Source organism: Podarcis vaucheri (genome assembly GCF_965113315.1).
Source record: "Podarcis vaucheri genome assembly, chromosome: 6".
In the NCBI taxonomy this organism is placed as follows: Eukaryota; Metazoa; Chordata; class Lepidosauria; order Squamata; family Lacertidae; genus Podarcis; species Podarcis vaucheri.
In genome coordinates this window covers 61,677,277-61,704,223 of record NC_138764.1, presented here as the reverse complement: position 1 = coordinate 61,704,223, position 26,947 = coordinate 61,677,277, and the positions used below count along the sequence as shown (strand labels likewise).

Sequence of the window (26,947 nt, the reverse complement as noted above, 5' to 3'; positions counted from 1 at the left end):
CTTCAGAGGTGCTAGATTTAGCCTAGTACCCAACAGGAAGTTGTGGCCAAATGTCTCACCACTTGAGATGGTTGTTTAGACACTAGTGCAGGCTTCCTCAAACTCGACCCTCCAGATGTTCTTGGCTTACAACTCCCATGATCCCTAGCTAGCAGGACCCGTGGTCAGGATGATGGGAATTGTAGTCCCAAAACATCTGGAGGGCCGAGGTTGAGGAAGCCTGCACTGGTGTATGTACTAAGAACAGTAAGGGGGCAGGGCTTACCTAGGGAGTCTATGGCTATTGAATGGGTAGTATACATATAAATCATGTATGTCTCTTCTTGTTTGTAGTCTGCTCTTGCTATGTAGGAATTTTGTGCAACCTATTTCAGAGCATTTTGCCTTCCTGGTTTGGCCCTTAGATACATATATGCATACACACATTTCATTAACTTCTCCCTTTCAAATATACATGAGCAGTGTTTACATCTGTCTAAGAAGGATGCTGCATATAGTTACAAGCAATCAGATCCAAGCTAGGTTTGCCCTTGAGCTGCAGTCATAAGCAACTCTGTTCCTAACTGAATCCCCATTCAGCTCAGTGGGATTTGAGTCTCAGATAAGTGTGCACAGATAAGATTGTAGTCTTTCAGGAGAGCTATGACCAGTTTGTTGGAAGGAGGGAAGTATCTGATTTGAGTTAATAAGGCCAGCTATTTCACTGTTACAGCCATATCAGATTTGGTGACGCCAAGATGTAAATCTAGTTTAGGTTCCAAGTATGCAACAGCAAGACGCAGCCCAATGCTTCTGGGTTCGGAGCAAAAGGAAGTGTGCCAGATTTAAGGCAGTGCCAAGGCAGGATTCCTTTTTGTGCCTTTTGGGGAAGCTCATTCAAGTTCAGATGCCTGGTTTGGCCTGCTGCGTGCAGGACTGCTAACCTGTAAGCTGTGGTCTCATCTACTCCAGCTTAGAAGGTAGCATTCACAGATGCTCCCGAAACAAAACACAAAAGGGAAGGCTTGAAACATCAAGTGTTTTATTCAAGTAAACTGCAAATAGGAAATCAAGAAATCTTTAGCAATGGATCAGAGATTCATATAGCAGCCTACAAACCACTGCTCACACCTTCCTTCCCCCTCTGCTGTCTGTTCTTGAGTAGCTGAGGCAAGTTAGACATTATCATAGTTCAGAACTCACATTTGATTTCAGACCCATGGCCTTAATTAGCTGAAAACATCAAGCAGGGCGGGGGGGGGGGGAAGGACCAACCAACTCTTTACATTTTAAGAGGCAGAAAAATAGACTGTCCCTTTCTTCCTATTTCCCTGATACATCAACTATAACCTTGTAAAAATTTGAAACTGACAGGTAGCTGGTTAATGGTAAACAGTGAAGTTTAGTCTCTCCCCTCAACTTCATGCTAACATATAATTTAAGCACCACATTAATCCTCAACCTGGAAATTGAAGAAGTGATTTGTTCCAGCATTGTGCAAATCATGTTATCCAAGTTTAGAAAGATGTCTATTTCAGCAACAACAGGGCTATTACTGCATATTTCTAGAGCATTTGGGCACAAGAGAGACAGAGCCACTTATTGGTCTTGGAACAGGAAAGACCCATCAATTTTAAAGAATTATGCAGCAATCTTAAGCTACCCCCGGATAGAAAGCCCTGAACTAAGATGTTGTCAGGTTATGGGCTATGCATCCAGTCAGCAGCTTCTCCGAGCAACTGCATTATTAAAATCAAAGTATATGCATGTAAGCAACAGATACTAGAACCAAGTTAGGTCCTGGGGACAGGAGTGCAGCGCAGCCTCCAATTTGGACTGCCACCATGGTAATCACACTCATTTCCCAAGCTGAACAAGAAACAATCAGCACAGGAATTTACATGGCACCCCCTGAACAAACTGCCTTGTGGCTGTCAGGCGTACTGATCAAGACCAATCGCACACCAAGCTCTTCATGCAGAAGTGCTCTTAAAATCTGAACCAACATTAAAGGCTATCCAATACAGTCTCCTCTAGCCTTCAAGGATGGGGGCTTAAAGAAGGCCACACCTACAGTTTGTCAGAAGTAGCTCGCAGTTTTGGATAATATGGTAGGAACCCAGTATTCTTCATGGGCAGCCAAATCATGGAAATGAGGCCAGTCTGCAAAAAAAAACAAAAAACCCCAAAAAACCCCTCTCCCCAATTACTCACCAGTCTGACAAATGTAGTATTTTTTCCCTTTTTAATAGCACAATCGTTTTAGAAAGTCAACTCAAACTAAATCATCTATAGTGTAAAACGTCAGTTCCAGAGAAAGAAACCAGACAGAACCTGTTGGAATAATAAAACTTTGTAACCGGTACAGCAGCATCAGAAGCAGCAGCAACAAAACAGCAGCAACTCCATGTTTTAAGAGAATGAAACTTAAAATTATCCAGAGGTAGTTGTGAATGAAGGAAAAAGAAAAAACCTTGAAAGACAACATGTTGTGGAAAGACAACTGTAACTAAACACACTAACTGTGCTATTTCCAATGGAGAAAATAACCCAAAAAGAGACCCAGGGAAGGGGGGATTCTGCCATCATGTTTTCCTTGGTCTTGGCAAAGTCTTCTCCGGTTTCAAGAAAGATCCAGTAGTCCTGTGTGTGCAGAATGACTGAGCACAAAGGGGAAAAATATTTTGGGTGTGGGCTTCCATCTGCAAGACCCCTGAGCAGGAGCTGGGGCTACAAGAGGAGCAGATTGGAGGGGGACTTTTGCAGTTGTTGGAAAGAGCTTTCCCATTGGCAGATGAGAGTCAAACAAAGCCTCCCAACTAATCTTGCCTATGGCAAACCTAAACTGTTTTAGCTCCAAGGCAGCTGACTGGGGCTAGATTGCATTGCTGTTGACTAGAACACATGGGGCCTACTGTGAGGAGCCATATTATTATTGACGCATAGGAAACTGAGCATAAAAACAGGCAAAAATCCTCTAAAACCATTAACCAGGAAAACAGCAAAAACTTATCATCAGCCTCCATTTCAATGCTTTGGCTCTTTCCAAAATGCCCATTTTCCAGAAAAATGCACACAATGCACAAGGGGAGATCAGGGTTGATAAGGAAAAACTAGACTGCCCCACTCTGTTCAACATGAATAAGTGGTTACTATAAAGATTTATATACTCCTTTCTCTACAAGGAGTGTAATTGAAGAGACAGGCCCAAACAAAAAAAAAAAACCCCAAACCACCCTCCCCCAAACAACCAATATAATATAGAACTACATGAACTGGTAGGCTAAAACTTTAACCCTGTCAAATGAGAGGGGAAAACAAGATACATGGTTCTCCCATTGAACATGACACATCAAACGTGATGGCTGATTTGTTTTACACTGTACTCCAGTGTTGCCGTTTTGACTGTGAGAACATTGGGAAAGATGGGTCAGGAAAGGGGTGACGATTCTTTGTTCCTTCCTCAGTCCCAGAACTTGACAAGAGACAGGAAAACTGAATTGCGAGGTAGAACCAGTTGACTATTTTCACTGCTCCTCTTCCGACGACTCCTGGGAGATGTTGACCTCTTCTTCATCCTTCTCCTGTAAAGGGAGAGAAAAAGGATTGGAAGAGTCATTTGGGGAGAGGTGTGTGTCTACTGTACTTTGATCAAGTCTAATCCACATTGTATCATCACCAAAGCATGTGTAAGAGAACTGCAGGAGATCAGGCCACCTGCTAGCCAATTCCTCCAATGCAGATCATGCTATTTGCTAGTCAAAGATGTGTAGGATTTGGCTGCATCAGACACACTCCTACGCAGTCTTATTCTAGAGCAGCCTTCTGCAACCTGGTGCCCTCCGGGTGTTTTAGATAGCAATGTCCATTATCCCTAACCATTGGCCATGATGGCTGGGACCAACAGGAGTTCAAGAATATATGGAGGACACCATGTTGGAGAAGGCTGCCTTAAAGAACTAAAATTACTACTTTATATAACCCAGGACTGAACTATGGCATTGAAAAGCAGGTGGAGGGCCAATTTACTGCACTCTGGGTCAAATGGAAACCTGAAGGCCATGCTCCCAAGGGAAATGTTCTTCTCCAGCCCTTTAAGTAGAGCTTGCACAAGTATTCAACTGGCTGACCTCTATATTTCTCCCTGGTGCCACTCCTGTTTCTTCAAATCCATGCAGCAGCTAGCTCCTAAGAACACCTGCAGTATGTCCTCAAAAATTCAGAAAGATGGGCAGAAACTTGTAGAGATCCCCATCCTGCTAGCATTGATGGTATAGTACAATACGTACCACCTTTGCTGCTAAAGCAGCAGCAGCAGCAGACACATCTAGAAACCGGAGGCTTGTATTGGAAGGAATGCTGGAGTGGAGTCTAGCACAGAATGCTCATTAAACTCCTCCCCCCCCCCATTATTTAAAGTCATCCTCTGGCTGTTAATGTATTCCAATACCATAGTACAAACTCTGCATGAAGAGCCTCAGATGTAGTGGTTAGTCAATATATCCAGTCTGCCACAAGGGGGACACAAGCATTAAGAAAGCCATCTAATCCAAACCTGCACTGAATCCACCATTTCTGCCCACTCAATGCGTAGAACCGCTATCCACACCCATCCAACCCTAAAAAGCAATTGTTTGTGTTTGAAGGGAACATATTTCTTCAAGGAGGTCTTTCCCGCCTGCTCTCTTGAAAAAAAATATGACCGATGCTGTCAGAATGAGATGAGTCATGGCTGAGTGTGCGTGTGAGTCAGCAACCTCCACTTCCTTGAGTTTCATTCATAAAAATATACATTTAAGCCACTGTGGAATGTGCCTGCCAAGTCTGTACAGCAAGTTCCAGGGCTAGAGACCTCATTTAGCAAAGGAGGAAATGACAGATGCTACTTAACCTCTCTCTGCTTCTTGGAGAGTGGGCTGCTAGCCTAAAACCAGAAAATGTTTGGCAGACTTGCTTAAAGAGAACAGGAATGGCTGCACGCAGGCACTGGACATTTGCAATATAAAATTTAGAGCAACTTAACATCGCCAGCTGATTTTATAGAAAAGCATGCAGAAGCTTTAAGGACAACTGGAACAATCCTTTATGTGTCTTTAGACAATGGGGCTTGCTCCCAGGTAAGAAGGTATAGGACTTTTCAGGTTTGCAGTTGCAAGATCACCATCACAGTTGTGGGGGGAAACCCAATGCTATCATCAGCACAATGGCTACGCCCAGCACACAGCTCCCCAATAAAATATTATGCATTGTCAGCGACATGCAAAAACCTTTAGGAGATGTACATCCAGCACAACCCAGTGTGAACTAGCTAAGCCACAACAAGAAACACCTTCTACTTCTGCATAATCAGGCAGACAAAAGCAAAACCAATCACCATCAGATTAAAACAGACTAAAATTTAATGCTGAACCATTAAAATACTAAGGCCTGGGATAAGAGGAAGGTCCTTGGCGTTTACCAAAAGCTTAGTAGTGAGTGCCGGGTAAGTTTCTTTAGGGAGAACATTCCACAAATGGGGAGCCATTACTAAAAAGCCTCTCTTTTGTGGCCACCCACCATGCTTCAGAATGAGGGGGCATTTCAAGGAGGAAGATCTTCGGGCACAGGTACATATGAGAAGAGGTTTTCTCTTAGGTAGCTCTGTCAACTACCCTGTTGGCTTCATTCTCACCTACAAAGGGTTGTAGAAAGAATCTCAAAGCCTATGTGCCATGACCTTCCATCCTTCCAAGAAGAGCATGACAGTAAGAGGAGATCTGCTGGATCAGGCCAAGGTCCATCAAATCTAGGATTCCCAGAGTGGCCAACCAGATGCCCGTGGGAATCCAGAAACGCCTATAACTTCATCTGTAGATTTGAGCTCATGGGCACCCCCAGTCATCTCAGCAGTGTTGACTTTAGGCAGAAGAATGCTGCAGTTTAGCGATAGCAGAAGAATCCAAGGTCTCCATTCCTGTTGCCATTTTTTTGGGGGGGAGGGGAGAAATTATAAAGGCCAGATGCTTTTGTCTGTATTGTTCTATGGCAGCATTGGAAGGAGGAACAAACAAACAAAAAACCCTCGCTGCAATTCTGGTTCCATGTTTTGGAAGGCTGCCTCTGCCTATTAGGAGTGTTTCCAGTCAGCTGCTTCTGGCAGGGTTGCCCTACATTCAGCTCATACTTTGGTGGCTGGGGACGGTTTTGAGTCGCGGCGCCATCAGCTACTTCTAATGCTCTGGGGGTAGGATGGAAAGAGCAGCGCGTTCTGCGCTCAGAAACACGATGGCACACCTGCCTCTGAATACTTAAAAGCTTTAAAAAAAAATAGCAGCAGAAAAAATGTTGCCGTGTGCCAATATGCTAAAAAGTGCTTTAAAATGCTTAATAAGCATTTTATTAATTATGCCATTGCAGTGAGGTGGTTCTTCAGAACGGGAAACAAGTATTCCTTCCTTTGTCTTTAAACATCCCAGTTACAGAAAAGGGAGTGAAAGACTCATGGCACACATCCTGCAATCCTAATGCCTCTGCCCAAGATACTGAATTGAGGCTTTCGAGCAGATCACAGCTCCATCTCTCCCCTAGCCCCCATCTGATACTTAACAATCTATACCTCAGCCACTAAACTGATAGATCCACACAGTCCACCCAGCTTTGCTTTCCCAAAACAGAAGCAAGAGCTACCCATAGAAAACAGATGAGAAATAAATTATTTTAGTTTAGCTGTGTCCGGGCAGCAGTGTTGCTCTACCCCCTACCCCCAAAGTAAAATGAACAAAACAACAAGAACCCACTGCAAAAAGGACAGGCGTCCCTGTCTGGCATTCAGTGTGACTCCAGAAGTTCCCCATCCAGACAATGGGGTGAATTATTCTACTTCTCACCTTTACAGGCTCAACTGACATCAATATTCCTAAGATGTATAAGTTCAGAGGTGACTTTGCATGTGCACACATAAATTTGTATACTTCAGCATAGCCACCCATGTTCATATGAACCACTTCTTTATTTTACAGTGGTCCCATCTCATTTCCAGAGCGTCAGGCATAGGAAGGGCATAAAACAGAGCTTCAACATTATCAGAAATGAGAAACGGCCTGAAGTTACAGTAAAGTCAGGCAAGTGACTGGTCCTAGTAGTACTGCTTACTGCAATTGGAAAATCTCATTCTGTCTGTGAATGCTTGAAGACAGTCCAGAACACCTTACTGGCGGCAAAATACAGTGGTTACTTAACACAAGCAAGGCCATATGAAACTGTCTGAAACTCGCTCTGCAGGAATGCAAAATGCCACACTTGTAACACCACATCTATGCCAGCTAATAAAGAACAAGCCACTTCCTCTTACTCAGCTGTGGGCAAGAGAGAGAACACACTAGGAATACTTATAAAATGGAAACATAGTGTGAGGAAGAAGCCCAAATGATGCTTTGCTTAAAAATAGAATATGCAATGAAGAAACCCCGAAGGGACCAAAGATAGAAATACCTGCGAGCAGCGCAGCCCTTGGGGCTTCCAATATAGTCCCAACAAGCTCCTCCATGCTGCATAAATACCTGCCAGGCAAGACTAGGATCTGTTGCAGTTTCTCAGGGCTTCCAGATCCACATCACAGTTGCATATTACCCCATTTGGCCTCTGAATTCAGAGGGCCACCAAACAAGCTTAAATACAGAGATGCTGCATCCTCTTTGTATCATAGCATTTTTAAACTTGGGCTTTCAACTAAGCTGAAATTGAGTATTTCCTGTTTCCTAGTTTGCAAGATACACATCACTTCCTGGGGAAAATAGGAAGAGTATACTAGCCTCCTGCTGACTGTACTCTAGAGGAGTAAGGATATTTGTGTGCGCATGCACTCAAAGGTGAAAGGAACCAAAGGTTCAAAAGCAATAGCAATGGGTAGCACCAATTAGAAACGTAACAAAACCATGTGGTGTTCCGTATACTATATCTCCCTATCTAGAGAACCCAGTATTCAGGAACAGATTATGGATACGAACCCTTTAGCTAGCTGCAGTGGCTCGAGTGTCTTAAAACAGAAACAAAAAAGTACACGCCATTTCTTCCAGTAGAAGTGTTATTTCTCTTGAACAGAAACAAAAACTTACTGATTTTTTGGGCCGGCCTCGAGGTTTCCTCCCAGGTGTCACAGCAGCTTTCTGGGCAGACAGAATAGAAAGAGGAAAGCTTTAAGATAACGTAACAACCCTTTGCCAGACACTCAGGCCTATTTCAGACCATTGTTTCAGTCTTTGGATCTTTTGCTTCTTTCTTAAATACCAACAGCAGTGCAGGTTTCATGTTAACAGCTGGTATTCCTCAGAGAGGAAGCCTTTTGCTCTAGAACAGGCACAAGGAACCTCTAATCCTCCAAATGCTGTTGAACTATAATTCCCATCATCCAGACCAATGACCATGTTGCCCAGGGTTGAATGTTGTAGCTGAACTTCTGGAGGGCCTCAAGAAGAAGAGAAGAAGAGTTTGGATTTGATATCCCGCTTTATCACTACCTGAAGGAGTCTCAAAGCGGCTAACATTCTCCTTTCCCTTCCTCCCCCACAACAAAAACTCTGTGAGGTGAGTGGGGCTGAGAGACTTCAGAGAAGTGTGACTGGCCCAAGGTCACCCAGCAGCTGCAGGTGGAGGAGCGGAGACGCAAACCCAGTTCACCAGATTACGAGTCCACCGCTCTTAACCACTACACCATACTGGTTCTCCAAATTTCCAATCCCTGCTCTAGAATATAAGGGTGGTTATATAGTCCGATTCTTTGTTGTTATTTCTTTTTTCATTATTTTTAAATCCTTTTTTAAATTTTCAGAAGGTATACAATACAAATGTTAAGAAACAACCAAAGGGATTCTCCAACTTCGAGAAAGAGGGTCATATAGTCCAATTCTGATTTAAGTGGAGAATCCTCTAAAAAATCACCTTGTACAGTTGAACTGTGAGTGGAGAAGGTGGGTGGTGGACACTGTGACCAGAGTAGAGCGGGGGAGAAGGCGGCACCTGGCTTGGGGGCCCCTGGCAGTGTCTCTTTATATACCAGCCTCCCCCAACCTGGTGCCCTAAAGATGGGGGGATTATAATTCGCATCATCCCTAACCACTAGCCACGCTGACCGAGGCTGATGGGGGTTGTAGTCCCAAACATCTGAAGGGCACCTGGTTAGGAAAGACTGGTGTACACACACACACACTGCGCATTTGGCGACCTTCACAGCTGCCAAGGAAAATAAAAAACAAGACTCTTCAAATGTACTCAAAAAGGAGATATTACAAACACGCAAAATCTCATGAATTCTAAGTTAATCTCACAATCAGAGGATGTGACTCATGAGGGCTTGAACATTTGGGGCTGGCAGTTGTCTCTTGGCTTTTCCTTTTGGGGTCAGTGCCACAAGTCCATCCCTTGTCATCCCTTACCATCGCAGCCATTTCCAAAAGGAGCCATCTGGGCTCCAGCCCCATGACTCAGAAGAATGCAGGATATGAGTCGCGTGTTTTCAAAACAGGTTTAAAACCAAAACATACACACACCCCATTCTTGGAAATTTGTGGAAGTATCTTTTCTCCCTGAATATCTTTTATTGGTGCTTATTATACACAAAACCTTTAAGGGGCCAATGAAGAAGACTGACGTTTGATCCCTATCATCTTGGACTGACATTTTGACAGATGGTTCTCAGCTACAACAGTGATGGAGAATCTGTGACTTTCCAGATGTTGTTGGGCTACAACTCCCATGATCCCCCTTTTTATATATAATTTTTATTAAATTTTCTGTTTTACATTTTAGAATATTCATTTAAACAATCTTAAAATATCAATGACTTCCCTTCTTCTCTTTCCATGGTTCATTTTGCATATCATAAATCCCTGCATATTTTACATAATTAAACCAGTCAGTATTCCATTATTACATCCATCAAAACTTGTTTACACTGTTGAATTTATCTTAATGCTGCCAACGTTTTCAAGTGTACACAATCCCCCCCATATATTCAATAAACATTTTCCAAACTTTAAACGTATGTTCTTCTTGTCCTCTTATTTTATATGTTAGGTCCACAAGCTGCGTATATTCCATCAGTTTAAGTTGCCATTCTGGGAACTCCCTCGTTTTCCATTTTTGGGCTAACAAAACACTGGCCACAGTAGTGGCATACCTAAATACAGTAATGATTCCTGATCTCTTACCATTCTGGCAGTGGCTGATAGAGTCCAGCAATATCTGGAAGGCCACAGGTTCCCCAATCGTCAGGTACAGCATCCCAAACCATTCCTAACCTACTGACAGCCTATCCCTGTTGTTTCACTTTTAACTAGTTGGGTAAACTGTGGCTGTGCAATTCAAAGTAGACAGGTGAACATTACAATTCAGCACACCCAAACACCTAGAGTCCCCAAGCTTCTCTGTGGGACTAGCAGGATCAGTGTGGGTGACCAAAGAACAGGAGAGCGACTGTTTCGGAGACCTCTTGGGTACATCATTTGCATGACATATCCTTCCTGTTCTGGTTTGGCGATAGGAGGAGAAACCAGCTGTAGGGGAAGCGGTCTGGACAGGTGCTAAAGCAAGGCCACCAGGGCAGCCTGGTGTCAGTTTGCTCAAATCTCTGCAACAGCCACGATAGGTCCAAGGATAGGTCCACAAAAAGGCCCAAGGAATGGTCTGAAAGGAGTTAGGTACCTGCAGAGCAATGCAAGTACCATCACATGAGGTGGTAGTAGGAAGCAACAAGAGCACCAAAAGCAGCTGCTTCAAATCACTGAGATGCCGCTGCATCAAGCTGCTGCAGAAGCAAGATCCCTAACTCCCTACTTGGAGTCAACTGACTATGAAAGAGTCTCCTTCACAAAGCCCACAAGTGAGAGGGGAGGAGGGAGCACAGTGGCTGTGGGGAGTCAGGTGCACAACAGGCAGGGGCAACTGTTTCCAGCATTTGCTGGATCCTCCCTTCCCTTTGCATTTATCACTGGAACAGATGGTGAAAGGGCTTGGGTTAAGCTGAGGTGTCCACTGAAATAACCTCTGCAGCCTGGCTGCCAATTCAGGACCAGGCATCTGCTGCTCAAAAGCAGCTGGACACTTAAAAAGATCCTTCTTAGTATCTACTTGTGGAAGGAGGGGGGAGGAAGGAAGAATAAGCTCTTTTGTGAATGAGTCCACTGTTTTGGATTTCATACACATACAAACAGCTGTCAAGCCACCAACTGTGGGGTCATTTACTTACTATCTTCTCACCCCTCTCCCAGTTTCAACCACATGGAACCCAATGGCATCAAGACTTTGCTCTCCACCAGTATGGAGAATGCGATGGCCAGGTTCCTGTGACACAGCATAAACAACTGGGGCCAAAGTGCGAGGGGTGTGGGGAGAACCCATCCCCACCCCTCGATTCCCATTAAAATAAGCTTTCCCCATCTTCCTCCTGCACAACTGAATGGGGCATATCACTTTCCGCTCTTTACAGCCATGCAAACTCCAGCTGCCAGGACAAATGGTCACAACAAACAAATGTCACCAGCTGTTCAGCTAATTCAAAAAGCTTTTGCACACAATAAGCTGAGATTTGGATGTATGCAAGATTCTGGTATTCTTCATCCTTTCCCCCACAAGTCCAACATCCTAGGCCTCTTTTTCGAATTAAGTTTTCAAGACTGACACAGGGCCAAATGTATGGTCTCTAGTCACAATGTTTGCAGAGACAAGCATTTACAAGGGAGGATTGAGTGCTCAAACACTCCTGCATCTACGGAGTCTTCTCTATTAAGGCCCCCTCCATCCCCAGGAAGAGTTAAAAACTGACTTTTTTGGGGGGGCACTTCAGAGGAGAGTCAGTGGGCAGCTGCAGAGGAGTAAGTACTCCACTTCTGATTCTGCCTGCAAATGTTCCCTTTTCTTAGGTGTTGGAAGGACGGGCCAGGCTTAGAACCCAACTTTCCTCTTCTAACAAGTTTGGTTTGTTCTTAAAACTTCAGGGGATTATATTTTAGTTCCAATGCCCAAACTGAACAGATGAGAAAACATCCCCCGCAAAAAGATAGTAAGCACGAAACCATGGGGGGGGGGATCCAGAATGAGAATGATGGTATAACTTTATTAGAACTACAGCTCACCACTTTGCTATTGTTAGTAGGTCCTAATAAAAGGTATCTCAATAAAACGAGTGTGGGGAGTATGCCACTGACACTTCCTGTGACTGGCTCATTCTTCCATTGAAAAAGATTTGTTCTTTTTGTGTGTGTCCAGGCAGAACTCCAGATGCGGCCTTAAGAGTCATCTTCAGTTGGGCAGTATAGAAAAGAGTACATGTCGGTGGAAAGGAACTCAAATTTGCTGCCCAGCCTTGAGAATACCTACCCTTCCCTTTGAAGTGGCCTTATTTTTGCTCCCCTTTGGTCTACCGCGTGGTCTCTTGGGTGTTGGTGCCTCAGTGGGTTCTTGCTATAGAAAGAAATAACAGTATAATCAGCAGCCGGCCAATAAAGAACAGATATGCCTGCACATCGTCCCAGGCAGATTAAGTTCCGTCTGATTCCTTCCCAGAAGCTTCAGTGACCGATGTAGGAAATCCCACAAAACTACAGCAAATATATATATATATATATTTTAAACAAGTGTGACATCTACTGGAAAATCACAACAGAGTAATTTCTGGTATTAGTTCATATCTTTAACAGCTGGAAACGATGCAAAGCTTCACGTTAAAGTGTTAACGCCATACCTACATATCAGTCTTGGTTGAGGCAAAGATTGTGCCCCATAGTGCTTGAAGCACAGTGCTGGGAGATGCCCCACTGATGCTTGCCTGCACACCGTCAGTAGTGTAGGACACACAGATTTTCCTCTCTGTACACAGACCAAGTTGGTGCTTTGCAATGCAGAGGGCACAGCCTTCGATTGCACAGCTGTTTGCTCTGGGGCCTGTATTTCTTCAGAGTTCTCACAATGCATGGTGAAAGGCAAAGATCCACTCAGACTGCATGATGAATTGGTCACAAGACACATGCACAAGCTTCGTAACTCTTATGACACAGAAGGCATTGCCCCTTAAAAAAAACCAACAACTTGGTAGAACTTTTTTGAATGGGAAGTAGTAGAGGGTAGAAAGAGACAAGCTGCTTTTCTATACAAGCCATGAGATCTTTTCTGTAAACTCAGGAGTGTACATTTATTACTTTAGACACCCACCCCAATGCACAAAAGCACAGCATGGACACCTGGAGATTCATTCGTATACTGCGAATTATATCAATTCTGTCAAGTTAAGCTTCACACAGCTACTGTTTTTAATTTCCCCGTCACATTCCATTTATAGCTGCGGCTAATAGCCAATCAGTAATACACCAGAAGCCCTGTCGTCTCCTTCCCAAGAGTAACAGAGAGCTCAGGCAGATGCAGGGTGGATAAAAATCAATGTTTTGTTTTTTTTTTTTTTAAATGGGTTTTTAAATTTAAATCCAAAAAAAAATTATTTACATTGGATTTTTAAAATAAAATGCTTTTGGAGGAAAAAAACTTTAAGTTACATTATAGTCCAAAGGCTATTCAACAGGAACTAAGGATTTGTTTAAAGTTTTTCCTATGTGCTAAAACTCAGGCTAAGTTTTTTTTTTAAATTGTTTAACCACATCAGTTAACAAACATGGATACATATGTTATAATGTTATTGTTTTAGTTAAATAAATTGTTATTAAGGAAATGGTTATTTTTCTCCTTCCAATAAAATACAGCAGAAAAGTTGTCAAAAAATAAACACGCAACTTATTAAACCTCACAATAATTTCATAATTATCTGTCTATGTATTTCTAATAATATAACCAAATCAGTATTTTTTATATAACTGTAAAAACTACTCTGGAAATTTATTATTCCAAAAATGAAACCTTCATCTGATTGTAAATATTAAGATTATACAAGCAAGGATGAGTCTTTCTGTAAAAAAAATGATTTAAATCAAGTCTTACTGACTAGTGCTTTAAATTGTGATATAAATCAATCCGATCTAAATCAAATCCACCCTGGGCAGATGGGAGGAGGAAGATGGCACTGCTGCCTCAGACCAGCTAATAGAAATGCCAGATGTAGCAGCTAGGTCTCCCCGCCGTCAGCCTCCAAACCACATCGGGAGACAGCGGGATGGCGGCGTTCCGCCTCCCCGCTGCCCCCCAAGCTTATGGGGCTGGCGCTGGGGCTCTCCTGAAGCCTGCATTGGCCCCATAGAACGCACACACATTTCCCCTTCATTTTTGGAGGGGAAAAATGCGTCCTATAGGGCAAAAAATACGGTACTTTGATTATTGCCAACATCAGGCAAATCTGCCCTTCTCCCCAGAGGACAATAAAAAGCTGGTGTCCTATTGATCTCCTGCCTCATACTGTATCAACAACTTTTCTTTCCATGGTAGTAGTGCTCCTCCACATTACCCTTTTACCATGTTTTAGCTTTTTCTAGCCGTAGCCAATGAGAAGTGATAAAGCACAGCTTGCAAAATGTGAAGGGAAGCTTTCCACAAACCTGAGGCTTCTTCCTGGGCCGCCCTCGTCCTCTCTTCTCAGTTACATCCTTGTCTTGTTTGGCTGCCAGGGGCTGACTCGATTTTGCACTGGATTCACTCATCTTCATTCTTTTAAAAGGCAGAAATAAAAATAAAAGTTAAGTTACAGTAGGTGAAAACTCCCACGATGTAGACAGTTGTACTCTCGGGGCCAATCCAGTCTCCAAATATTGGCCTGGCAACTGAAAGTAGATTTTGTCACATGAACTGGCCACCTCAGGATCATCAGACTGTTATTTATATTAAAATTGGCATTATCTAATAGCAAGGGCCCCACTGTTGAAGCCTATGCACTCTGACACAGCTGAGACCTTGTATAGAAAAATCCAAGGAGATTAAGTGTAGACTTTACAATGTGAACACAGTTCCCCCTGCGCTTTATGAGTAAAACAGCAAGCAGTATTTTTATTACAATGATCAAAAAACTGATAGACCACCAGTATCAGATAAAGTTGGGGAAGGAAGGCAGCTCAGTAGCAGAGTGCATGACTTGCATGCAAAAGGTTTCAGGTTAAATCCCTTGCCTTTCTAGGTAGGGCTGGGGGGAAAACTCCTGTCTGAAACTCTGGAGAAGCCACTGCCAGGCAGTGCAACTCATACTGAGCTCGATAAACCAATGGTCTAATTTAGTAAAAGGCAGCTTCCCATGCTCCAGAATCTGGATATGTGGGTCAAATGTTTTATAGAAAGAAATGGGAGCTCTAGAATAGGCCTGCGTGACTCCAGACCCATGGGCAGATATGGATCTTAGAGAATTCTAGTTGTCTGCAACTCGCTTACACGTCTCTGTGACACCTTCTGTGGCTCTCATATGCCCATTAACAGCAGGGAGTGAGGAAGTGCTTGAATCACTTTTCCTTCCCTTTATTTCAAAGGCATATGGTAGCCCTGTCCTGTTTTTCCAACCAGTTGCAGCTAGGTTCCCATGATCGAGAGCCTCATCTTCAAATGTAGTGCATGAAGTAGTTGAACATGTCTGCAAACACACCATACCACTAGATACAAGACCCAGGACTGGTTACAACTCCCTTGACTGTAAACCGGGGTTTGCTACCAGTGGAAACATCTGGACTGGAGGATTGAATTACTTATGGGAAGCTGTAAAGTTCAGTAGAAGACAGAGCAGAAAAGCACTTGAAGTCTAAAGGAAGAAAGCAGGGGTAGATAGGGATATAGAGAGACCTGTGGTAGTGTAAAAAAATAAGAAAAAGTGATAGGATAGGTAGAAAAGAGGAAGTTAAATAGATCTGGGAATAGAAAGGAGAGAATACACTATAAGGAGCAGAGAAAAAGGCTAAGAGCGGGCTAAAAAGAAAATATGAGGTTACAAGATGACAAAATTCCTTGTTCAGTTCACACAGAAGGGATCCACAGAGTCGTTTAAGTTATGTGCATTCATCCTTCCATCTTGGCCCACAAATATAATTATTATTACTAATAGCTCATGGCATCTTGAGAAAGCAACCACTGACACTCCAGCCATCAAAATGATAATCTCAAGTTTCATGGTCACAACATTACCTTCACAGCTTCCCTCAGCAGTCTGTGCCTCCTTCCTTACCACCATTGTTTTACACTGGAACAATGGGCTCCCATGAGTAATACCAGTAAATATTGTGGAAGCAGGCAATTACGATGGGGACTCACAACGCTCTTTGGAACAATGACCCTTCTCTGTATTCAGCTTCTTAGTTTCTTTACAAAGCAGTGATGGGGAACCTGTGTGCCTCCAGATGTTGACGGACTGCAACCCCCATAATAACCCTAACAATTGGCCAGACTGGCTGGAGCCTCAACAATATCTGGAGGCCCCCAAGTTCCCAACCTCTGATGTAATGCAAGACTCACCTCTACATAATGCACCCTAATGCAGCAAAACCCCTTGTTTCAAAGGAAGCACTCAGGTTTGGAATTGCTTGTCGCAGTAAGGAAGTGCTCTAAACTGGAGGTCAGTTCTGCACCCATGCTTGTGCCTTTTAGATTAAGATTAGGAACACTTTTTACTCATGATCTCGGGGAACAACTGGTACTAATGAGGGAGGGGGATGAGAAGGAATTGATGAGTGTCCCCTTTTCAAGCCTACTGTTAGTTGGTCCTAATAAAATTAAAGGAAGAGTCAGGCACAAGGCAGGGCTGCTATTTTGAACTAGCCTAGGCTTATTTTTCTCTTGAAGGCCAGAACCCATGCATACACTGTGCCCACTATCACCATGGCAACACCACCTTGCTCTGGGTGGGGCAGGAGTCATACAGAGTTTATTGTGCCCCTGGAAGGAATGAGAAGAGGAAATTATCATGAGATTACTTTTTTGTGTGCTGTAGAGCTAACAGCTTGGGGTAGGGAAGAGAAGATATTTATTGGGGAAAAGATTTAAACCCTAGTCCCCCAAGTGCTCCACTCATCGCCTCCGATTTATGATAACAATGAATGTGTCAGGATACAGATCTAGTCATAGGCTTTTGTGTCATTTGGCCCTTAAGCCCTCTTCCCCCATCAACTACCTCCCCCTCACCTCAAGAGCAGTCAGGATCAAACAGGGAACACAAATAGGGCCACAGAAATATTGACTACCTGCCTAGCAGTTGCCATGGTGACCCCTTGGCCCAGGAGTCACTACACAGCAACTCCCACACAACAAATACCACTGCGCCAATCTGAAATGCTACTGGAGGAAGCACCACCCTGCTTCCAGTTCTAGAAGACAGGCATCCCCAACTTCACATTTAGTACTTGGCTGGCTGGACAATCTCATTAGCCAGAGCTGGTTTCCGGGCAGCTGAAGTACAGTATCTGAACAGAAAAAAAGAGTAAACATGGAATTCTTCTATGGACCAGAATAGATAGAACAGCATCATATTCTCTATTCTAATAGCATAGAGAAATTCCCAGCATTTGTACACATTTTGAGCACAGATGTGCTTATCTAGATGCAGGCATACAGATTCTAAGAAGAAAGGAGAAAAACATTGAGGGGGCAGCAGTTCAGAATGGCAGCCTCCATCATCTTGCTAGAAAAGCCTTATAGGAATATTCTGCTATAGCAGAGGAAACCCAAACCAGATGAGAGGGCTGTGATGACCAAGGAGAGTTAGGGCTCTTGGTATGCAGTGGTAAAAGATTTATAGGGGGCGAGAGATTTATAGCAACTGCAGGAAAGGGCTGGGCCAGACCCAAGATCCAGCCACAAAGGAACACATAAACTCGGCTGTGCCAAACAAAGGCTGTGTTGTGTATCACCTCCTTTTATTGCTACAGCAAACATGTAAAGAACTCAAGTCATAGAATAAAAAATGCTTTACACTAGAGAAATGGAACCCGTGGCCCTGCAGATGTTGTTGGACTACAACTGCTGCCAGCCCTGACCACTGGCCAGGCTGGTTGGGGTTGATGGGAGTTGTTATCTAGAGGGCCACAGGTTCCCTGTCCCTGCCTTACATAAATCAGAGTTTATGTCTTCAGTTGATGCTTAGTCTACAGCAAGGGCAACATGAGATGGGTTCTCCTCATGTGAAGGTTTGAAGAATGTGACTATTAAATCTATGAACTTTTAAGCAGGATTCACAAACCCAGGTAAAGCTGTACAGTGGTACCTTGGTTTAAGAACAGTCCGGTTTAAGAACGATTTGGTTTACAACCTCTGCAAAACTGGAAAGAGTGTCTTGGTTTGAGAACTTTACCTCGGTCTAAAATGGAATCTGAACAGTGGAAGGGTACCGACTGTGGGAGGTCTCGTTAGGGAAAGTGTGCCTCGGTTTAAGAACAGTTTTGGTTTAAGAACGGACTTCCGGAACCGATTAAGTTCATAAACCGAGGTACCACTGTATTGCCATTCATTCATTCATTCATTCATTCATTCATTCATTCAAAGCTGTATTGCACTTTCCAAACTCCACCTGTAGCTGTCTATGGAAGACCAACTTTTACATTTTGACTCTTATTCCCAAGTGTATAGCAAGCAGATAAAAAGGCTCCAACTATGTTAAGGCTAAGGTTATGTTAATGAAACTGTCCTCACAGCTTGTAAACTAAAACGTTGACAGAGGTCCATTTTCTGAGCAGCATTACATTTATTTTTAAACTGCAGAAAAATCCTAATCTGCCCATTATAAGGGCTTTTACAAGGCTGCTAAGTGTTATTTCAGGACTTGGAATTGGCAGCTTGCAGGATGTAGATATTTCTAGGAATAATGTTTAAAAATAAAAATCTACCCTTGACAGACACACAAACATTGAACACATAGTCTTTTTACAAATATGTAAATTGACTCATGTTCTGTTATGGAAGTGACTCATGAGTTTAAAAACATCCTCAAGATTGTTGTGTGGGGTTTTTTTGTTTTTTTTAACAAAAAGCAACAGACTCATATAAACACTCTTTTAAAACTTTAAATATTTAAAAGGCACTTTATGACTGCAATTCTATGAAAGCTTATTATAGAGTAAGTCCTACTGAAATTAGTGGGACACTTTTGAGTAAGCTAGTTCAGGGTTGCACTTAAAGTATTTGCTTTCTGAAACTCAAATATGTCAAAAACATTGCAGTGTTATGGGTTTCAGTGCAGATAAATAGATCTGCTCATCAGAGACTAAACCACTGCCATCAGATCACATTCTGGAAGCATCAATACATCTTTGAGGAAGATTGCACACCTTCCTTGCAGGGTGAGCAGCTGTAAGTGCAGAATGTTGCTGGTCCTATAAAATAGGTTTCTCCACAGTGGGAAACTCTTGTAGAAGACTGGGCAAATATGGTCTCTTTTTGCTGCAACACTCAGCCCTGATCCTCTATCCACTGCCCACAAAGATTCCCTTTCTAGTACAGAAGAGACTCTCACAAAACTGAAGTATGCAGCTACAGTGTCTTGACACTCTACATGTATTTTGAATAGAAGTGCAGATTGGAGAGTGGAGTGGGGGGAATCAGGACAACTGCAGTGTACCTTGGTTCTCAAACTTAATCTGTTCTGGAAGTCTGTTCCAAAACCAAAGCGTTCCAAAACCAAAGCATGCTTTCCCATAGAAAATAATGCAAAATGGATGTATCCGATCCAGACTTTTAAAAACAACCCCCAAAACAGCAATTTAACATGAATTTTACTATCTAACGAGACCATTGATCCATAAAATGAAAGCAAAGCAATAAACAATGTACTGCAGTCACACAATCAGTCAATCAGTAGCTGAACTGGGTTCTACACAGTCACAAAAACAAAACAAAAAAGCTGCAAAAACAAATACGCAAAATAAATAGCAAAAACAGACAGACTTCAGCGTAACACTCAAAATGGAAGTGTGGCACTCAAATCGGAAGCATAGCACTCAAAATGGAGCATGTTTGACTTCCATAAGAAACTTCGCAAACCGGGACACTTACTTCCGGGTTTGCAGTGTTTGGGTTCCAAGTTGTTTGAGTACCAAGGCATTTGATAACCAAGATACCACTGTAACAAGATATATGGGGCATACAAGCTGGACATAGAAATACAGTGATGAAGTTTATCCAAGAAAATAAACTCTGGTCTTTTGTGAACCTCTCCTGTAAGGAGCATGTGGGCTGAAGATTTTGTCAGTTTTTAATGAGAACATAACTATATTTATTACAGCTATCATAATTGGCTTTTAATATTTTATAAATCCAAATAACATATTTGTCAACAGAAAAATAAATGTAATTGGGAGAGTGTTCTAGTGTCACACTACCACCACAGAAAAGGCCTTGTCTCTTGCGATCACAGTATCAAATTTCCTGAAATGATCAAAGTACATGCACAAGTAATAAGAACTCCAGACCCTCCGTGTCCCTATTTTCCAGGGGCTGATTTAGAGAAGCCAAATAGTATAATTATCATTATGAAATGGGATGTCCCTATTTTCGTTGGAGAAATGTTGGAGGGTATGCAACTCTGATGGTAATTTCATTTGCAGAGAATCCATTTGTTTGTGTATATGTCTGTCTAGTGCCCATGTGATTCAGGTAGAACTACAACTTCACTGCCCAGCAATATTGTCAGTTAATCAGTTAAAATAAGCTGGTACAAATAACTGCAAGTGAGAAGTGTTACCCAGACTTCTAGCATAACAAGCTCAAATCAGAGTTATTGAGTTGAACTGCAAAAGCTAGTGATATTCCAATTTGTTTCTCTAGTAGAGAAAGAAATGACTCATTTAAAATCAGGAAACAAAGTTCTAGAGGCAACTGGATGATCTATCAGAAAAAGGACAGTAAGCTCTCTAGTTTCTAACTTAGTGGGTCTACATTACACTTGGTGTCTCAACAACCACAATTGTCCATGGGGTATAGACTAACAACTGGATTAGTAAGACTGGGGTGGCTCAATTGGTATAGCATGGGACATTTAATCTCAGGGTTGTGGTCTTGAGACCCATGTTGGGCAAAAGATTCCTTCATTGCAGGGGGTTGGATTAGATGCCCCTTGTGGTCCCTTCTGATTCTACGATTATATGACTTGGTACAATGTGTGTTTTTTTTCCTGCACTACAATACCAATATGCCAATTCTTTACTAACGGCACCCCACAAAGAAAGTTGCCTTTGGGACCACAAGCAAACCACATACCTCTCTGACCCGTTTTCAACATGGACTGCTGTCAACATGCCTCCCACCAAATTTAGGATTACATTTCATTTATAAAACTGCCCCTTTAAAAAAAGACAAATAAGGTGCTAGTGCCAGGTCACATCATCCTCTTATCCACAAATCTCTGCATCCCTGGAGGCCAGAGAGAGAGCCACCTCCGCTCCAAAGGAAGTTAAAATGCCAGCAGCAGCCACAACCTGCCACCCCCAGGAACAACAATCCTCTGTTGTTCTTCCAACACACAAACCTGCCGATTCCACTCCCAGGTTCCCACGCCCCCTGGATGTGGTAATAGTTCACTTGCGCCATTAACTACTTTGCTTCTCAGCCAAAATAAGTTTTGAAAGGCAAATGGTTACTTAAACCCAGAACTCTTCAAGCCCATGATGGCTGGCCCGATTCCAAACAGCGTGGCGTCCCGGGGACATCTCCTAAGGGATGGATCCGTTTCTTACCACACACACACACACACACCAAAAACCGAGAACTTGAAGAGCCTGTTTGATTGAGGAGGGCAGGCGGTTTTCCAAGGGGATTCTTTGAAGCCCCGGATGATGGGCTTTCAAAAGCAAAGCAACTTACTCTGCTTTAAAACTAGCACAATAAAAGGAAGTGATAAGGGGTGGTGAGGAGGAGTTGGAAGCCATACAGAAAGGGTAACAACCCGAGACTTTAGGCGTCCTGCAGAGATCATAAATCCAGCCCCAGGAAGCCTAGATTCCATAGGTGGTCCCCCTCGTCAAAAAAGGAAGCATCGGGTAAAGAATTCCTTTAAACTGTGCAGGAGGCATTCTAGGGCAGGAAAGGGAGAGGGAGGCTGAGCTTCAACAGTTACGGCTCCTCCACCCCCGTTACTGATATCAAACATGTATTAAAACAAAGTGAAAGGATAGTTGAGAGGGGAGCACCCACAAAATCTCCTAGAGTTAGATGCAATGCTGAACTTTCCTCTCTCTCCACTGCCCCCTCCCCACGGTTTAGCCTCACTTGAACTATGAGTTAGCCAAGCAGCAGTATTAAGCCGGCCGGTCACACCGCTTTAATACTAGGCGCATTTTTAAAATTCTACTTTCCCCAGTATTTCCTAAGTGAGCAATCCACCGACTAAGATAGGCAGATACAGCAAGAGCATGCAATTAAAAGAGAGAGAGAGAGACGGGTGCCACCTTGCACCGAACTGAAGTCACACACATTTCATGGGCAGGAGAAGCGTGGAAACCCAACAATAGCAAACCAGTTGCTCAGGAATGCAAGCCAGGAAACTATATAGGCTATACAGTACAACGCCTTTTTTTTTTATAAAAGATAGAGAGAAGCAACTCCACCAAGCAGAAAGCGTAATCAAACCTACCAGCCGTTTTTTGACACTTGCAATATTACCGCTCTGATTATCATCCCGATTCTCTTTAAATGAAAAGGAATAGCCTGGGATCTGCCCCTTTAAACAAGAGCGGAAGGGGGTGTTTCTAGTTAGCTCAATGCACTACCTGCTATTTGCACACACACACACAATTTCCAGATCTGCATGTCTATTGGAAGAAATATATTGCAAGAAAAGAAAGAAAAATTATTAAGTGGAGGAAAGTAGTGTCGCGCGATTTGAAAACGAAACAGCCCCGCGTGCGAGAAAGAGGAGGGGGGGGGCAGGGCAACCTGAAACACCAGCCGCCACAGCAGAGCGGAGCCTTGCAGAAGCGAGCAAGTTGGGAGAGACAAGCCGGAGCCGAGCGCAACCTTCCAGGCAAAGCATTTCCAACCTTCACCTCCTCTCTTTCCGCACAGAGCCGGGGTGGGGGGGGGGAGGCGGGAGAAATCCCATCCATCACACCGAGACCCGCGTCAAGCCACCCACCCCCGAAAGAAAAGAGAACCAAGTGCCCTGGGATTTCGTATTAAAGGCAGGAGTGCTTCGCAGAATCGCACCCCGCCATCTCAAAAAGACAAGGCCACTTTGCCTCTCCCAACCCAGCAAGCCTTGCCAAGAATCCCCCCACTACTTACATATCCCTCCTCCACTCGCACTGCACGATGAGAATAAAAGGCAGGAGGGTGCATTATTCCGCATGCCTTACTTGCTTCCTATTGCAAATTCCGAGCACACACATTTTTCATCCTTTTTTTTTGGCAAATTAAAAATGACTTTGCAAAACGCAGTTATAAATTTTGCAAATGCTAATAAAATAAACGCAAACTTTTTTTCCCCCTTTAGAAATCAGAAACTTACAATTGCTCTTATTCGCGAATCTGTGTGTGTTTTTCCTTGTGTGTTGTGATGAAATTAAAATAAACCCCCCTTCTGGCTGCTGATGGTTGCAAATGCAGATCTGAAGCAGAAGGCAGAGACTCGCACGGGGGGGGGGAGATAAAGAGAGAGAGCGCGAGAGCAGACAGGCCCCCTCTTATTTATATAAATAAAAAAAAATGTTCTAAGAGGAAGGAAGCTGGGTCAAAATCATTTGCAGAATTTAAAAAAAAAAAATGAAAAAAGGAAGGGGAGGGGGGAAAAATACCCCTCTAAGTCTCACTGGAGAGAATCCAGAAGCTAAAAATAGCAAAATCACACTCCAAATTAAATAAGGGCAGGCTGGCTAAGGGGAGCTTAGCCCTTCCAATGGAAGAGGAGAGAGAGAGGAGAGAGAGAGAGAAGAGAGAGAGGGTAAAGGGGAGGGGGCGGAGCCACTCGGAGGCCGCATCATCACCTGTGGGTGGAGGAAATGTAAAGAAAGCAGCAAGGGTGATTTAAAAGGACTGCTCCAGTTAGAAGCAAGTGCTGGAAAGAAAGGTGGCTGCAGGAGCCGCAAACTGTCAAGAACAAAAAAAAAAAGGGGGGGGGGAACAATGGCAGAATCACGACAGCCTCACCCGATGAGCTGAGCAAGAAATACGCAGGCATTCGCTTCCAAAACTTTTTAAAGCAGGAGAAAGCTCCCAGCGTTAGGGCTTCTATTTATTTATTTAAAGAAGCAGCAACAGCCACTCTCATACGAACTGAGAAAGGGGGGATCCCAGTGTGGCTGAGGTAGGCTACTAATTCCCAGTGGAGAATGATTTGATGATGTGGGATGGGTATGATTTGGTTTTCTCCAAAGCTAGGCCTCATCTGCACCAGGCATTTAAAGCAGTATCATACCACTTTAAACAGTCAGCATGGCTTTCCTCAAAGAATCCTGGGAAATGTAGTTTCTTAAGGGTGTTGAGCAGCATTAGGAGACTTGTTCCCCTCGCAGAGCTGCAATTCTCAGAGTGGTTTAACAATCAATCCTTCTTCTCAGGGAACTGTAAATTTGCAGTTTTGGCCCAGGGCTGTTGAAGGTTGAAAGTGTGCTGTACATTTAATTATTAAGGTTACACTGGGGTGAAGGGGCATATGAACTTGAGTTCCTTACTCAGGTTCTGATATGGCTTTGTTGTGAATAAGGAATTTGGAAGTGGGAAACAGTAGCCAACTTCATCCTATGTGGGCCTAACAAACATGGGACTTAAAAGTGCTTAGTTTTGGCTGGACTAAGTCCTTTATACGTAAATTTAAATAGACTTGTTCCCCTCGCAGAGCTGCAATTCTCAGAGTGGTTTAACAATCAATCCTTCTTCTCAGGGAACTGTAAATTTGCAGTTTTGGCCCAGGGCTGTTGAAGGTTGAAAGTGTGCTGTACATTTAATTATTAAGGTTACACTGGGGTGAAGGGGCATATGAACTTGAGTTCCTTACTCAGGTTCTGATATGGCTTTGTTGTGAATAAGGAATTTGGAAGTGGGAAACAGTAGCCAACTTCATCCTATGTGGGCCTAACAAACATGGGACTTAAAAGTGCTTAGTTTTGGCTGGACTAAGTCCTTTATACGTAAATTTAAATAGACTTTTACTGGCTGGTTGATAATTATTCCTAAATTATATCTGGGCACAAATATGACATCTAGAGCCAAAATTGTTTACTTGCACATAAATGCCATTGAATTCAATTGGAGTGGCACATAAAGGTTAGTGTGAATGGGCTGTCTGTCTTCCAAGCTTTATAAATAAGTGAGCATACATAGAATCGGGCCCTTTACTTATGTTCTTGAAAGCAAGTCCCACTTAACGGAATGAGACTTATTTCCTAGTAAGGGAACACATGCAGTAGTCAGTCTTATTGAAATCAATGGGATTGCTTCTGAATAAGCATAATTAGGACTAGGTAAAGGTAAAGGTACCCCTGCCCGAACGGGCCAGTCTTGACAGACTCTGGGGTTTGTGCGCCCATCTCACATCTATTGGCCGGGGGCCAGCGCTGTCCGAAGACACTTCCGGGTCACGTGGCCAGCGTGACAACGCTGCTCTGGCGAGCCAGAGCCGCACACGGAACGCCGTTTACCTTCCCGCTGGTAAGCGGTACCTATTTATCTACTTGCCCCCGGGGGTGCTTTCGAACTGCTAGGTGGGCAGGCGCTGGGACCGAGCAGCGGGAGCGCACCCCGCCGCGGGGATTCGAACCGCCGACCTTTCGATCGGCAAGCCCTAGGCGCTGAGGCTTTAGCCCACAGCGCCACCCGCGTCCCTTTATAATTAGGACTAGGTGATCATATTTACATCACAAGCCTATGCCTGTGTACTTTAAGTAAGCCTCATATGTTTTAATATGGTTTGCTGCCAGATAAATGTACTTAAGACTGCAACCTATGAAAATAGGTGAGAATTCCTTTAGGTGATTTTACGAGCGCACCTTCTTTTCTGCATTGTTTCCTTTTATATTTGTTCATTCTAGTGGTATTAGTAGAAATTGTTTCCATGGAAAAATAATATTGTGAAAGTATTTTATGCATTTTTAAAGTCTCTTAATGTGATTTTAGCAGCTGGAGGTTAAGAGAAGTCAATTCCATGTGACCAGTTATTTCTCCACAGAGCAATAACCCGTGCTGTGCAGAATGATTGTAAACAAATCTGTGTTTTTTCACCTGTGTTACTATATTATACTATGTTGCTATACTTGCATAATAAATCTGCTAAGAAGGGATTGGATTTTTAGAGCTATGAATCTGATGGAGGAATGATTTAAACAGGGCAACTTGGATGTACCATGTACACTGGCCGAAAGTCTGATTATAAATTTATAGCCTTAAAAGTTGTACCTTACAGTAGTGATTTTCCCTCCTTCAAAGGAATGTGTAAAACATCCCTTGCCATACTTTGACAGGTCTTTCTTACAGCAATGATAATAATCATTTGTAAAAAATAAATAAATAATTTTAATGGTCAATATTCTTCCAAAATATGACAGTTTAAGATTAGTCTGCCTATCCAATTCCTTTTAAAATTTTCTTCCCCAAGTTGCTTAATTGAGCCCATGATGATCTTTATTGTTGTTATTAGTGACGTAAGCACTAATATTAGACTAGGAATATTCCTAATGATACAATTAATAACATTTTCTTTTCTTCTTTGTATTTGTTAAGAGAGTGAGAATGACCAGAGTTCGTTTCTTGTGCTGTCGGTCTTAACTTGCCATTCAATTAAATACTTCTGTACTCAAGATTTTGGTGTGGATTGGCATTATTTATTATTTATTCTACAAAATTTACATACTGTGCTATTTGATTGTAAAAAACCTCTCTAAGTGGTTTAGGAAAATGTAAAAAAGAAACTAAGATTCTTGATTAAAAACAGTTAAAAACAAGTATTCCGTGGAATTCCATTGAATACTTAAAATCATTCAAAAGATGACTAAAATCAACAGTAGCTAAAAACACATATAACTTTTACATGTCTGAATGGGCTTGCCTAAACAAAAATGTTTTAAGCAGGTGCCAAAAGTATATAGTGATGGGGACTTCCTGATGTCAG

The 26,947-nt window shown here is 43.0% G+C and overlaps 1 protein-coding gene across 6 annotated transcripts; it reads right to left on the bottom strand.

The window, feature by feature from the left end:
* Positions 1–1,004: 1,004 nt before the first annotated feature.
* HMGA1 (high mobility group AT-hook 1) lies at positions 1,005–23,774 on the bottom strand. 6 transcript variants are annotated; one of them, XM_082226899.1, is made up of 6 exons: positions 23,354–23,774; positions 22,481–22,567; positions 14,490–14,598; positions 12,331–12,414; positions 8,073–8,123; positions 1,005–3,563 (listed from the first exon to the last, which is right to left on the bottom strand). In XM_082226899.1, the coding sequence occupies exons 3-6, from the start codon at positions 14,595–14,597 to the stop codon at positions 3,507–3,509; spliced, it is 300 nt and encodes a 99-aa protein (XP_082083025.1). In that variant the 5' UTR covers position 14,598; positions 22,481–22,567; positions 23,354–23,774; the 3' UTR covers positions 1,005–3,506. The 6 variants fall into 6 exon arrangements, with proteins under 6 accessions (XP_082083025.1, XP_082083024.1, XP_082083023.1 ...); XM_082226898.1 differs by lacking the exon at positions 22,481–22,567 and having other exon boundaries at positions 23,354–23,772; XM_082226897.1 differs by lacking the exons at positions 22,481–22,567; positions 23,354–23,774 and adding an exon at positions 22,783–22,932.
* Between the last annotated feature and the right edge of the window lie 3,173 nt (positions 23,775–26,947).